Here is a 16,646-nt window from a genome sequence, read left to right on the forward strand (position 1 = left end):
ATACACCTAATTACTAGAAAGATTTCGTACAGTCACAACAGGAAACCATTGAGGAACTAAACCTCCGAATGATTACCCTGAATGTGACTGGTATAAAAAGATGTAATTTAGGTTTCTAAAATAGGATCCCATAGCACACATGATTGTCACAATCTGAACTTTACGATATCGGATAAATTTGCCATATCACTAGATATTAAAACCATTATGATTAAAATCACATCTCCGCTGTCCTATGTGAAGATCTGACGACGACCTTTTAGGGGTCATGTTCTGGTGACCTTTAAATTAGCCAATGGAAATGCACCTTTCGAAAATCTGAAAGTGAATGAAATAGTTCGGTATACATTCATACTCTTCATCCACACTGCTCAGTCTCCAAACTCGAAGACAGAAAACTTCATCTGACTGGATGTTAAAATGAGCGATTATGGTAATAATACAGGTTGCCAGAACATTACCCCCTAAGCAGTCGCTGTCAGATCTTCATGTAGAACAGTGGAGATCTGAGGTTAATCAGACTGCTTTTAAAACAAAACTGAATGATAAATGGGAAAACGACTATGAAAGCTTAACAATAAAATACTTTGTGAAAAAGAATACTGTAATCTGCAAAGAGGGCTCTTTACCGAGAAAATTCAACACTCGCGTGAATTCTGATAGAAGTAACTTGTTTTCAGCTTATTTCAAAGGACTTCGTGACAACAACCATTGTCTTCTAATAACGCGTCACTACTATAACTAATCCCTTCTAATCCATTAATCAATTGTTCCCTATTGTAAAATATATATCATGTGGAGATACAGAATCAGTCAACACCTTAGATTTACATAGGAACTATCTGGCTCATGCTCATTTATCCAGATCTGACCTGAACTCACTAAGAAACTAAACCATGCATCATGAAATCTCACCAACACTGCACTATGTGACCTTTACCCCATGATATTGGCTAATTACTCGGACTGAGGAATATTTCCGCAAGACTGACTTCCTATAATCAAACAAATAATCACTAAAATCACTATTCACTAAAAATCTAATGAATCTATAAAATTAAGACGTAAATACACATGGCACATACCCTAAATTTGTTACAATACAATACCATAATGGAAAATTGATTCATGACTTTACGGACACGCCACATAGGATATAATCAAATAATGGGAGATTTTGAAGAATACATATACAAAATGGAATAAGACTTATTGTAGGCAAGGAAAAGAAAAATGGAATTGATCTAAACAGTAGGAAGCAACAACATCAAAGAATAAATGAATTACCTTCTTAATAGTGACTATAAAAAGTTACAAAAAGGGGACGAAGAGGGTACTAAAATACTGGCGGGAAAATTCGGAGATTTGTATAACAGGGGTAGGGCTTTATATAGAAAAGAGGAGATAAATAACAATTTTAAATATAACTATATACATATACATGTCAATAAAACACAGCAAAACTTAAGTTGTTAAGTAACTTTTATGACAATAATATTGTTACGAGTCTATGCTTTTAAAAGGTAAAAAACTTGTGAAAAGCATCAAGCTTTGTAAAATTCGACATCTAATTATTTATTTCTCTGGAACACAAAATGAAAATGAGAAAAAGAACTTACCTAATTGCGAATTAAGTCCCCAGTTAATCCTAGAATTAGACACAATTCCTAATAATAGAAGTTCTGAAGAAACTAATGTGGAAATCCAAATCAAGTCCTATCATGAAGGTGCTGATTTGCCTATGGAGGCCTTTATCGTGTTGTATTATCAACAGTCATTTATTGAAACACAGTAATATAATTCCAGGTTTGAATTCACTATAAATCACAGTGAATATCCCTGTACAATAATAATATTTGTCATGAGCACTCTGTATTTCCAGAGGAAAATCACCTGAATAACTTCAGCCCAAATTAACTTTTGGACACAACAATAATACAATTGATTCTTCTAGATTTTAAAGCATGACTGAATAATTTTTTTTCAGTGACAAGATAATATAGTGCTCTGCTTGACCTCAGGACACAATTAGCATTTTCTAATAAAACCAATACCGAATGGAAACTTTATATCTGGAAGGTTGTAAATGTTTACAAGATAAAATGTTAGTTAGAATTAGAAGGTCTGTTACTAAAATTATAAACCTGGACTATGTCGAGTACGCCAGGTAAATCCCAATAACCTAGACCCAGACCCAAATAAACATGTTTACCTCTTTTAATAATGATCCTAATAATAACCCATATACATAGAGAATATTTTAGCTATGTATTAGTTGTTCACAGAATGCCCCTCCCCCCAATTTAGGTCACTTAGAAAATTAACTTGATTTTGGACAAGGTTAAGTCCAACAGACAATGTTACATTACAATGTCATATAATGAAATATAATGAAATAAAAAAGCTAACTAATCAACAATGGAAATTAAATATACATAACACTATAATAAATATATTTCATGTTTTGGTCTATAATTAAATAACAAAATCTAAGAGTCTTAATAGCTGAGGTGATCGAAGAAGGGCCTCTGTAAGAGGAGGGACCATATGGTCATTCCTTCAGGATGGTGTCGCCCAGGCGCATTGGCCTCCCTACTCGCCGTATGTCCTGATGGGAGCAGTGCCAGAGTAAACCCTGTGGAGGCCCTTAGGCAGTCTAAATCTTGGGGCCCCTCCTCGCAAATGATCTCCTAATACGTTTTATCAATATTATTTTGATCCGTTGTCGCGGGGACCCCAAGCCGGTGCCTACTCTGCCTATCTGGTAATCCTGCACTGGACGAATGATCTAAGTAAGGACCTAAACGAGATAAAGAATAAAGAAATATCTCGCTTTACGAGAAACGACGTTTCCGCTGTGTGAAAATAAAATCGCTATCATTGCATTATAATCTTAATTTTGATGATACAATAAATAAATAAATAAATAAATAAATAAATAAATAAATACTTCCTATACGGAGGACATAATAATACATAATATAAAATGTTAAATTTTAATTACTTATATTACATATGGTATTTATATTTCTGCATAAAAATCATTAACGCGAGGGAATATTATCCACTGTGTTTGTAAAAAGTATCCCCGTTAGAAATGTAAACGGCGATAATAATGACACCGGATATATTAAGACGTGATCGTCTGCATTTGAGGTGGCAGCGTTTTGACGTGTCGCCGTTGTCGTAGTTATTATATTTCCAAAAATAATAATTGTATTTAGAAACAATAAATAACAGTTACATGGCTTTACGCTAGCCTTAGATTTATCTTTTAATATCCCACTTCGGATATATTCGTGTGTGACAATCGTGCTAAAAAATAAATCATGGGTTATAGAAGGCTTTAAATAATGATAATAATAATAATAATAATAATAATAATACCATTTTTGACAGGTTACCATTCCTTTCATTTTAATTATTATGATATTCACAAAATGATCAGGATATAGACTTGTGATAATGTGTTGAATTAATTTTAAATTTGACAGGACCTGGTTTTATTTTTTAGTGTATATGTATTATTTAGATTATTATACAATGTACAGGTTAAACATTAATTATAAATAAATCTAACAGAAGCATTAACATACTCAGATCATTATATAAATACAAACAATTTTACTGCGTGAACCCTGATTTAATGATTTTTATTTCGGTGTTAGTAATTTTATTTCTCAATAAAATAAACTATTTAAAAAATTTCACAAAGGCGAATGAGCTGCTTTCAAAAATATTTCACTTTATAACTGCAGGTTATAAGATAAACAATCTTACATAATTTCATTTCATTATATATAACAATGCCATTATCACGCGTACAATCAGTGTTTCGTTTCCTTAAAAGCATATTTAAACTGCAAAATGTACCATGGAATACTTAGAAATGTTATATATAATGAAGTGTATTTTACATGGTCCAAATCAACCCATAATCTGGGTCGAATCAGCCGGTAATTTGGGCCAAATAAGCCAGGTCCAAATCGGCCATGATCCGAATCAGCGTATTACCCTATACAGGACCTTGGTGACTTACCAACTTCCGTCTCAATACGCATGCGTAGTTGATGAGTTCTATGGAAACAGTCGACACTTAGAGTTATCTAATTCCGCGATGAGCAAAAGTGTTTTAATTGAATTTTAATTTTAAAAAAGGGTATATTTACTGTTTCTTATTCAGTATATTTCAACACATTATTATCACAAAATTGCAGATAAAATTAATTTATTTTACTTGTCGATAAAACGTTTATCACAAGTTTAATGGTGCCTTTTGGTGGAGCCATTTTCCCGCAAAAGACAATGATACTGATAAACTGGCCAAGGTTTCACTAATTCATCCAAATGATTGTTCTGTTTTATTTTGCATTTATTTATGTAATTATTTCGAATGGCTTATTTCGTAATATGTATCGCAAGAAACGAATGTGTTACATGGAGACATCAGTTTTGACGCACTTGAACACGTTTCTGTAACTGTAACCATACATGGTTATAGTAAAAATCATATTGTCATCTACGCGTTCAACACATATTATTCCAGTATTTTAAAAAATTGATTCTACATACCTTTAAATGGCAATTATTCACGTTATTTTGATTGTCATTCATCTGTATTCCTTTGGAAGGTCATTATTTACAAGCCTGGCCAGGAACATCTGTTTAAAACCCTAAAGTGGCTTCCATTTCAGCAGAGAACTCGGTTTCAAAAGTGTTTACTATATATATATATATATATATATATATATATATATATATATATATATATATATATATATATATAAAACTTTAAATTTGTTAAAGCTTTACATATGTATGAACAAAGATCCATCTCAGACAACAACTTATATTTACCTTAACCAAATTCAGAGTTTTATAAAAAAGAGTTTTGCTTTTTCTGGAGCCAAACTATGGAAAAGCCATACCACCTCATATCAAGCTGACTCGTGTGAAGCTTTCAAAAAGGTTCTTAGTCAACATCTACAGAAACAATAATGTGCATGATTTTGTTTAATTCAGTACTACTTTTTTATAATAATATTGTTGCCCTATACTTAACCATAATGTTTTACACATGTTTGCAACTGCTGTTTTCTATGAATCCTCTATGTACTCATTTATAAAGTCTTGTGCATATTTTACTGTAGCAGGAGGTCAGTTGTCTTGTTTTTAATAGCATTTGTCTAAAGACACATCATCTTGTAAGAATTGTGCATTGTTATTATTATTATTATTATTAATATTATTATTAATATTATTATTATTATTATTATTATTATTATTATCCTACCTTGATGAAGTGTTTAAAGCAATTTATCAATTAGGGAGATCACGACAGTTACACATCAATGAGACTGTCTAAAACTTGTTTAGTTAAGGCTCAAAAGTGAATGTTTAAATATAAAATGAATGAGTCATGGACATATTTTGAATCAATTATGACATGTTTTGAACCTGATTTGTGAATAGACATAACTTTTGCAGTTTTCCATATTTGGTGACAGATGGGGATACAATAGTTAGGTTGCCTATAAATGTTATGCTTTCTGAAATGGCTGAGGCATATGTTTTTATGAGTCATGGACCAGTCTGATCTAGTCCCATAGCTTAATAGCATCAAGTTCAGTGAAACAGAATTTTTTAAAAGTTCCTTGACACTGATGGGATAGAGAATCATATCTCCCTGGTGATTGTGCTGGTGTAGAACTTTTTTAATTCTTCAAAGTTGTTTTCTGTCACTGGTTCCTTTAATTTTATGTTGATAGTGGTGTTTGTTTTCTATCACTGATTTCTTTAATTTTATGGTAATAGTGGTGTAATTTATCATAAGTGAGCTAATTTTACTCATCTGATTTTTTTGTCCCCCTCCCCGTGAGTCAGTTGAAAATGTTCTAAATAGAATTTGAGTTCTTTTTGTTTTCAAGCATTGATTGATAATAAGGTATCATAGCAAGTAATGAAAACAAAAAAGATAAAATAATGTTAAAAAAATCAATTCTGGACGTCAAATCCAGTAAGCAATGTTACATTACAATAGCATGTAATGGAATAAAATAAATTAAAACTAACAGACAAACAATTAAATTTAATATACATAAAACAGTTTTACATGTTATCTTACTTGTGAGAAAAGTAGGGCAGTGGTTACTAGGATCAATATTCGGTACATTAACATTTGCCAAATTGTCTGATAGGATGGTATGAATGGGTCAATTAAAGAGCTTGATATTTATGTTACTGTTGTGGGTTAATTTACAAGCAGGACAAGGTTGAATGAGTCAATAAGTTCCTTACTGAGTATTGAGGAAGTCCTTATTTACATCACCTTGTTATCTTTCTTCATCTGAGTAAGAACACTTTGTGCTTGTTTAAAAAGTTATCATTCCAAATTGCCCTCGAGGAAGTTGGCCAGTAAATGAAAGCAACTAAGAATGATTTTGTGTTATTTTGAGAAATTTCTATCCAAGTAATCTCAATTTCTGGTGACTCAAAGTCAGTTCACCTGTCTGCATTTACATTTTCTATAATTTATACAAGACCTACCCCTGCTGTTTCTCTGTCCTTGTATAATCTTGAAAAATTATTATTGTGGTTATTTAATTGGTTTCATTGAGTTCCTAAACATATTATTTTATGTCCTTGGAAGTCAACATTAACTTAATATAGTCCATTTTTTCAACTAGATCTTGCACATTTTGAGTGACCTATTGAAACTTTTGTTATTTAGTTTCATATAAATTATATGAAGTTCATCATGCAAAAGGGCATTTTGTGATTTAGATAGGGCAATGACAGTAAGAGTTATGAGAGACTAACCATCATAAAGAGTTGTGAAAAATGCTTACATAGGACAGACTCTAAAGATGTTAAAGATTACATTAAATGGTATTTGGAATTAGTTTATGCATATCCATTTTTAAAGTGTTAGGAATAACAAATTATGCATACCCATTTTGAAAGTGTTAGGAATTACAGTTTATGCATACCCATTTTTAAAGTGTTAGGAATTACAATTTATGCATATCCATTTTAAAAGTACTGTATTTGGAATTACAATTCATGCATATAAATTTTAAAAGTGTTAGGATGTACAATTTATGCATAACAATTTTAAAAGTGTTAGGAATTATAATTTATGTGTATCCATTTTAAAAGTGTTAGGAATTATAATTCATGCATATCCATTTTTAAGGTATTAGGAATTACAATTTATGCTTACCCATTTTAAAAGTACTGTATTAGGATTTACAGTTTATATATGCCAATTTTAAAAGTGTTAGGAATTACAGTTTATGCATACCCAGCTTAAAAGTACTGTATTAGGATTTACAGTTTATGCATATCCATTTTAAAGGTACTGTATTAGAAATTACAGTTTATGCATATCCATTTTAAAAGTGTTAGGAATTACAGTTTATGAATTTCTAAAGTACTGTATTTGGAATTACAATTCATGCATATCCATTTTAAAAATGTTAGCAATTACAGTTTATGCATACCTATTTTAAAAGTACTGTATTTGGAATTACAATTCATGCATATCCATTTTAAAAGTGTTAGGAATTACAATTTATGCATATCAATTTTAAAAATACTGTATTTGGAATTACAATTCATTCATACCCATTTAAAAAGTTTTCGGAATTACAGTTTATGCATATTCATTTTAAAAGTACTGTATTTGGAATTATAATTCATGTATATCCATTTTAAAAGTGTTAGGAATTACAGTTTATGCATATCCATTTTAAAAGTGTTAGGAATTACAGTTTATGCATACCCATTTTAAAAGTGTTAGGAATTACAGTTTATGCATACCCATTTTAAAAGTGTTAGGAATTACAGTTTATGCATATCCATTTTAAAGTGTTAGGAATTACAGTTTATGCATATCCATTTAAAAGTATTATCCACGTTATCATTGTTTACTCTATCTTTTTAGCAAGTTTTATAAACTAGTCAGGGAAAACTGATGATCTAAAATTAGAACTTTTTACCTAGTCCAATACAAATTTATATTGTATGCTGTTTATTGATTAATGTTAACTTGCAAATAATGACTATATATAAGATAAATTTGAAGATAGCTCATTGTCAAAAAATCAAAGTCAAAAATAAAATTATCAGCCATGCCTGTTTGAAATTTTATATTGCATTAATAAATTGTACAGAGAACAAATTTAAAGGTGGATGAAAAATTTAGATAAAGACAGTATTTCAGGAGTATATTTATAATTGAAGATGAAGAAGTTAGTGTAATGATTGCTATTGAGTTAATCAGATTTTCCAAAGAAAAGATATCAGTTTCTGATTGGTTAATACCAAGAATCATATAGACTTCTGACAGGGTGATACCAAAAATCATATAGACAGCAGACTGGGTGATACCAAGAACATTTTGACTTCTGACAGGGTGATACCAAGAATAATATCAACATTTGCTTGATTAATACAAGCAATCAACTAGTCTTTTTTTTGGGGTAATATCAGGGATCACAAAGTCCTCTGATTGGGTAATACCAAGTAATCATGAAGACTTTTAAGTAGGTAATACCAGGGATTACGAAGACTTCAGACTGGGTCTTATCTTGAATCATGAAGAGTTCTGAGTGGGTAATACAAGGAATCATGAAGACTTCTGATTGGGTAATACCAGAAATCATGAAGACTTCTGATTGGGTAATACAAGGAATCTTGAAGACTTCTGATTGGGTAATACCAGGAATCATATAGACTTCTGATTGGGTAATACCAGGAATCATGAAGACTTCTGATTGGGTAATACCAGAAATCATGAAGACTTCTGATTGGGTAATACAAGGAATCTTGAAGACTTCTGATTGGTTAATACAAGGATTCATGAAGACTTCTGATTGGGTAATACAGTGAATCTTGTAGACTTCTGATTGGGTACTACAAGAATCTTGAAGACTTCTGTTTGGGTAATACAAGGATTCATAAAGACTTCTGATTGGGTAATACAAGGAATCTTGAAGACTTCTGATTGGGTAAGTCTTCAGGTTTTTGTAATATCAGGAATCACAAAGACTTATGATTAGGCAATACAAGGATTTGTGAAGACATCTGATTGGTTAATGCCAGGATTCATGAAGACTTCTTATTGGGTAATACATGGATTCACAAAGACTTCTGAATGGGTAGTACCTTGAATTGTGTTTGTTATAAAATTATAGGTATTTCAGGAGGATTTAAATCATTAACTATAAATATATATACAAATTTAATAATTTTATTACAAAATACATAATTTTAGTAATTATGCACTCTGAAAATGTATCACTTCAGAATAATGGATCTATGGATGTCATTAACATAGAAACTTCATGAACCTCATCAATTACAGTAAACTAGACTAAGCTTCTATAGAATATAACCATGCCCATTACAAAGATCCCAGTCATCCACAAGTTTGGCATCATCTCCCACTCTCAGCGTCAGGAGCTTCAGGAACGGCTTCTCAAACAGTCCTACTTCCAGAGCCTCAAGAGTCAGAGAGTTGTAGTCCCAACTAGGTAAGTATCCATCTTGCTTCCTTAACAACTAGCTTAGCATCTACCTACCTAGCTGATACAAAGTAGGTAAAGCCTCAGTCAATCACAGCTGATTTCTCATAATGCCATGTTAATGCTCCAAGGGAGACAGTTAATATTTGTCACACTTTTTACCACATTCATGTTCAAGTACAAGATGCAATTGTATATAACATACAGTCAGTAAGAAAAGCCAACAAATAATACAGAATAAATATACATAATATTAGCATTACATAACAGTGTGTATACGCATGTATGACTTTACATGTATCACATTATATTAAGTTTAACATTACATCACAGTGTGTGTATGCATGCATGGCTTTATCACATTATATTAAGTTTAGCAATACATCACAGTGTGTGTATGCATGCATGGCTTTATCACATTGCATTAAGTTTAGCATTACATCACAGTGTGTGTATACATGCATGACTTTATCACATATTAAGTTTAGCATTACATCACAGTGTGTATATGCATGCATGGCTTTATCACATTGTATTAAGTTTAGCATTACATCACAGTGTATATATGCATGCATGGCTTTATCATATTGTATTAAGTTTAGCATTGCATCACAGTATGTGTATGCATGTTAGGCTTTATCACATTATATTAGGTTTTAGCATTACGTTGCATGTATGTGTTTATGCACGGCTTTATCACATTGTATTATGTTTAGCATTACATCACAGTGTGTATATACATGTTAGGCTTTATCATATTGTATTATGTTTAGCATTACGTTGCATGTACGTATTCATGCATGGCTTTATCACATTGTATTATGTTAAGCATTGCATCACAGTGTGTGTATGTATGTTAGGCTTTATCACATTGTATTAAGTTTAGCATTGCATCACAGTGTGTGTATGCATGCATGACTTTATCACATATTAAGTTTAGCATTACATCACAGTGTGTGTATGCATGCATGGCTTTATCACATTGTATTAAGTTTAGCATTACATCACAGTGTGTGTATGCATGCATGACTTTATCACATTGTATTAAGTTTAGCATTACAGCACAGTGTATGTATGCATGCATGGCTTTATCACATTATATTAAGTTTAGCATTGCATCACAGTGTGTTTATGCATGCATGGCTTTATCACACTGTATTAAGTTTAGCATTGCATCACAGTGTGTTTATGCATGCATAGCTTTATCACATTATATTAAGTTTAGAATTACATCACAGTGTGTGTATGCATGCATGGCTTTATCACATTATATTAAGTTTAGCATTATGTTGCATGTATGTATTCATGCATGGCTTTATCACATTGTATTATGTTAAGCATTGTATCACAGTGTGTATATACATGTTAGGCTTTATCATATTGTGTTAAGCGTTGCATCACAGTGTGTATATGCATGCATGGCTTTATCACATTATATTAAGTTTAGCTTTACATCACAGTGTGTGTATGCATGCATGACTTTATCACATATTAAGTTTAACATTACATCACAGTGTGTGTATGCATGCATGGCTTTATCACATTGTATTAAGTTTAGCATTACAGCACAGTGTATGTATGCATGCATGGCTTTATCACATTATATTAAGTTTAGCATTACATCACAGTGTGTGTATGTATGTTAGGCTTTATCACATTATATGAAGTTTAGCATTACGTTGTATATATGTATTCATGCACGGCTTTATCACATTGTATTATGTTAAGCATTGCATCACAGTGTGTATATGCATGTTAGGCTTTATCATGTTGTATTATGTTAAGCATTACATTACAGTGTGTGTATACATGCATGGCTTTATCACATTGTATTACGTTTAGCATTACATCACAGCGTGTGTATGCATGCATGACTTTATCACATATTAAGTTTAGCATTACATCACAGTGTGTGTATGCATGCATGGCTTTATCACATTGTATTAAGTTTAGCATTACATCACAGTGTGTGTATGCATGCATGACTTTATCACATTGTATTAAGTTTAGCATTACATCACAGTGTGTGTATGCATGCATGGCTTTATCACATTATATTAAGTTTAGCATTACATCACAGTGTTTGTATGCATGCATGGCTTTATCACATTGTATTAAGTTTAGCATTACATCACAGTGTGTGTATGCATGCATGGCTTTATCACATTGTATTAAGTTTAGCATTACATCACAGTGTGTGTATGCATGTTAGGCTTTATCACATTGTATTAAGTTTAGCATTACATTACAGTGTGTGTATGCATGCATGGCTTTATCACATTGTATTAAGTTTAGCATTACATCACAGTGTGTTTATGCATGTTAGGTTCTATCACATTGTATCAAGTTTAGCATTACATCACAGTGTGTGTATGCATGTTAGGTTCTATCACATTGTATCAAGTTTAACATTACATTGCAGTGTATATATGCATGTTAGGCTTTATTTAATTGTATTAAGTTTAACATTACATCACAATGTGTGTATGTATGCATTAAGTTTAGCATTACATCATAGTGTATATATGCATGTTAGACTCACATTGTATTAAGTTTAGCATTACATGACAGTGTATATATGCATGTTAGGCTTTATTTAATTGTATTAAGTTTAACATTACATCACAATGTGTGTATGTATGCATGACTTTATCACATTGTATTAAGTTTAGCATTACATCATAGTGTATATATGCATGTTAGGCTTTATAACATTGTATTAAGTTTAGCATTACATCACAGTGTGTATGCATGTTAGGCCCACATTGTATTAAGTTTAGCATTACAGCGCAGTATGTTTATGCATAGATGGCTTTATCGCATTGTATTAAGTTTAACATTACATCACAGTGTGTGTATGTATGCATGGCTTTATCACAGTTTATTGGGGCCCCGAGTGGCCGAGTGGTCTAAAGCGCTCTTTGTTACGGATCACTGCCATCTCACCTCTGTCTGCAGTGGTTCAAGTCTAAGATTCAGCCAATGTGGGCATGTGAGAAAGCTTGCCAGTAGCTTCTCGTGGGTCGGTGGTTCTTTCTGGGGTTTTCCAGGTTCTTCCTCCACCATTAATACTGGCCGCCATGTATAGCCTATCGTGTGCTGAAAAATGGCGTTAAACCCCACAACAACAACAACATCACAGTTTATTAAGTTTAGCAGTACATCACAGTGTGTGTATGCATGCATGGCTTTATCACAGTTTATTAAGTTTAGCAGTACATCACAGTGTGTGTATGTATGCATGGGTTTATCACAGTTTATTAAGTGTAGCAGTACATCACAGTGTGTGCATGTGTACATGGCTTTACCACAATTTACTAAGTTTAGCAGTATGTCACTGTGTGTATGTATCCCTGACTTTATCATTATTTATTCAAATTTAGTTAAAATATATTCTATATCAAGTTGTAGATTATCTTTTACATTTCTAGTAATTTTTTACTCTTAATCCTAGATTTAATACCTGTGAAAACTTAACCATCTCTATTGCATAGCTTTAACATTTTAGTTTTGAAAAACCTTGTCTGTTTGATATGAATACATCATCCCACGGAGTGGAGAATTGTCAATAAGACATGGTCCACTCATGCACCTCGTTGCCCATACACAAAACAGTCAGCTTCTCAAGGATGACATTTTAAAAGGTTATGTCTAACTTGATCAGTGAAATATTACTTGTGATGAGTTTAAAACCATATTGCAGTTTTCTATTCAACAATATTCTATCTAGTGTTACTTTTCATCCCTCTTATCTTCTGTTTATTTGCCAGTAACAACCACCCCATTTCAAAAAGTCTTGTCTGTTAAGCAATAATGCAGCATAACCTCGATTTAATGATTTTGTATTCTTTTATTTTAAATAATTGATTAAACATCATTTCAGTGTTTTTTGCATTTCACCATTGTATAATAATAACAGTTTGCTTGACTCACATCACATTATTATTGTGTGTGTCTGTATTAATCCTAGAGAATAATACAGGTTAACAATTAAACACCTTCTTTATTAAGAAAAGACAGGTGATTCTTCACCTGTGAATCATTGTTTCTGTCAGCAGTTCATTTGAGTAATTAGGTTAGGTTTATAGCTAGTTTTACAAAATTCAAGGTAAAAATGCTAATAAATGGCAAAAGATATTAAGCAAACTAAATCAATCTTGCAAAAAAGTTAGTAAAGTTCAACGTTTTATAAAAAATAAGCTATTATGTAGAAGGGAAACAACATTGAATAGGATGTAATGTGTTTACAATGTTTTATTGATGGTGAAAAAATTACTAAAGAATTTAGAAACAGACTATACGCCGGGGAATTTCTTGAGAATTTATGTTCTAGCGACGAGTTGACACGTTGGGTAGCAGACGATTTTGCATGCGTGTGACAACTTGCAAAATTGGAAACTTGGATTAAAATGCAGTATTGTTTTAAAGTATACATTTCCCTCTTTTATATAATGTATTTATTTGTATGATTCTAAAAGATACATAGTAAATCAGATTTTCTGGGTTACCGGTTCAAGAAGGTCATGGAGTGGGTCTTCATGTTGACATTTAGAAATCAAATTTTCATAAGCATTTCAAGTCGAAATGTGGGATATTTTTGTACACTTTATGAATATCACTTTCCTTAATTAAAGCATGATTGTTCTTTCTTGATACAAAATGGATTTTTAAAAAAATATAACACGTGATTCAGTGTTTACAGAAATGACGTATCGTTGTGCAGAATTAGCCGATGCGCAGAATTAGCCGACATGGTGGTAACTTCACATGTTGAAAAAACATCAGTTAATATTTTTGTGTTACTCCTTGATTTCTCTGCCGCTGAAAAAAATCCTGCAGATTACTCAACTGTATGATCTTTACATAGTCAACATTTTGTTTCCAGCCACCGTATAAAAATGGAAAACCATTTTCAGTTGGTCAAATAAAATGAATTTTGATAACGGTAGTGATCACAAGAACTAATGCTTACATTAGAATGCCTTTGAATTTTTTCTTTGTACCTCCCTTGCTTGATTTGATACAAAAGACATATTCAAAGTGATAAAACAACACAGGTCTCGTTTAGTTGATTTTTAATGCAAAAAACACTTCCCCAAGTTGTTGATCAAAACAAAGCCGGCATGTAATTAGGTTCTCACAGAAGTTCTTATGGGTTTCGATGTGATGGTCGATTGACTCTTTTCATGTTTTCATAGAACAGAATATGTTGTAATTATAATGTTTACACTGAAACGGAATTGAAGGATTAGAACTTGACTTTCACATAGCAAGACATTTAATTGGTGTTTATTTCATTCTCTGTTGTCACCTGATAGCATTTGCTAGAAGTTTTCATTGATCGCTATTTCACCAGACTGCTTATTTACAGCATATTGACAACTATTTATCATAAAAAAAACTTACATAATATATGATATCTTATTTAGAACTTGATGATTTCATAATATGGATTCTATCTTTACAGGCATTAATCACCATTTTCGATGATAAAACGAGTAATGTATCAAGGTTTCATTTACCAATTCTTATTGTAATTTTTTCACGTTCAGCATATTTTAAAGATATTTAAAATATATTTTCTTTGGAAAAAATCGGGAGCCATGCCGGACACTGCATTATAAGTGGGATCGCAAGTTATCCGGGCGCGTGTTATCGAGGGAGTGGTGTATAGCACACACAATGTACAAGTAGAAGTGCTTCATATGTGTATGTACATATTGTCATTATTATTGTTCTCCTTCAGACAATTTTTTATTTCTAAGAATAATGTCTGGACAGTCTGTGGGAAGGTGTGGCCACAAGAAGGGACACTCACCTGTATTGCCTCACATGTTCAAATTGCATGTAAGAATTGTTGATCTTTTTGCACAATACTAAAGAAATCTAGAATCTAGCTGATGTCAGAAATACTTATAGAGGGCAGGAGAAATAAAAGCCCCCTTAATTGTCTCAATTTTTAAGTTTTTCTCTTACCCAGCCCCAGGGAGCCCACCATAGATAACTAGTTCTTCAGCTTGGAAGAACAACCCTGGGTTCAAGGAGCTTATGTGACCAGTCTCTTTGGAGACAGGTAAGGCCCACCCATTAGGAGAGAGTGAACATCCAAAGAGTACATTGACTCCCCCCAAAAGGGAGGAGATGTCAAACACTCCTCGTGTTCACAATGGCATATTGCTGCCTTCTGTGAGGAAGGAAGTGCTCCTTGTCTCACCCCCTTGGTGGCATGTTTTAATCTTCTGTGAGTAAGGAGCTGCACCATATTCAACACTTCCAAGGCAGCATGTCACACCCTCCTGAATGGAAGAAGTAACACCACACCTTGAGTGATGAAGACAAACTAGGTTATGACGTGTTTGGTAACCAGTCCTTGACAGATGATTGGTCCAGTCACCTATGAGTTCATCCAAATGACCAGTCAATGTATGGTTATTGTGCCAGTCATGCCGATCTTCCACCGGTTGTTACTGAGAGGTTTCATGGTACAAGGATATGGATTGGACCAAGTTTACCCTATCCCCACTTTGCCATCACACCCTGTACAGGATTTGGAATCTGCTCATCAGGTCCAGACTAGGAAAGGGGATGAGATTGGTATCCCCCTCTTTCCTATTATCCCAATGAATCTTTCCAGTTTTCCAGGATGTAGTGCCCTCCATCTCAGGGTAGTTGTTTCCTTATGTCCCTTTGGGGTGCTGGACCATTCGATTCAGAGTAAAGGTGATGCCATGGCTTTTGTTCCACCATCACCTCCTATTCATTTGGCATCCACCAGGAAGTCTGGAATGAATGTCTAGCACACGTAGAGCCCCTACTCATCATGATGAGATATGAGAAATGTTGGAGAGTGCTCCTATGTCACTACAACTGAAGGACAGAGTGATTCCGAGTCATTCTCCTGCTCAGAGTGCACTAGATAAACATGCCTTATTTATTGTCATTGCCTCCAATTAGTTCAAGATAGAAACAACATTTATTGCCTCATATCAGGCACCAGCTCCTGTCAGCTGGATGAAGAGGATAAATAAAGTTAACTGACTCTTACCCATGGATTTGTGTCGGAAACCAGGGATCTGTTAAGTTACTGGGTACAGTCTCTGACTTATTAATAGAACCTCC

At 32.9% G+C, this 16,646-nt stretch overlaps 1 protein-coding gene across 3 annotated transcripts in view; it reads left to right on the top strand.

Moving 5' to 3' along the window:
• The first annotated feature begins 4,070 nt into the window (after positions 1-4,070).
• Positions 4,071-16,646, top strand: part of LOC149796275 (uncharacterized) — a 67,663-nt gene continuing 55,087 nt past the window's right edge. For all 3 annotated transcript variants that reach the window (XM_089960910.1, XM_089960911.1, XM_089960912.1), the window contains exons 1-2: positions 4,071-4,159; positions 9,310-9,536. In XM_089960910.1, coding sequence (XP_089817036.1) covers positions 9,400-9,536 — 137 coding nt within the window. In that variant the 5' untranslated portion in view covers positions 4,071-4,159; positions 9,310-9,399. The remainder of the gene's footprint in view (positions 4,160-9,309; positions 9,537-16,646) is intronic.

Source organism: Sinohyriopsis cumingii, chromosome 6 (genome assembly GCF_028554795.1).
Source record: "Sinohyriopsis cumingii isolate HCF-2022 chromosome 6, ASM2855479v2, whole genome shotgun sequence".
Classification (NCBI taxonomy): Eukaryota; Metazoa; Mollusca; class Bivalvia; order Unionida; family Unionidae; genus Sinohyriopsis; species Sinohyriopsis cumingii.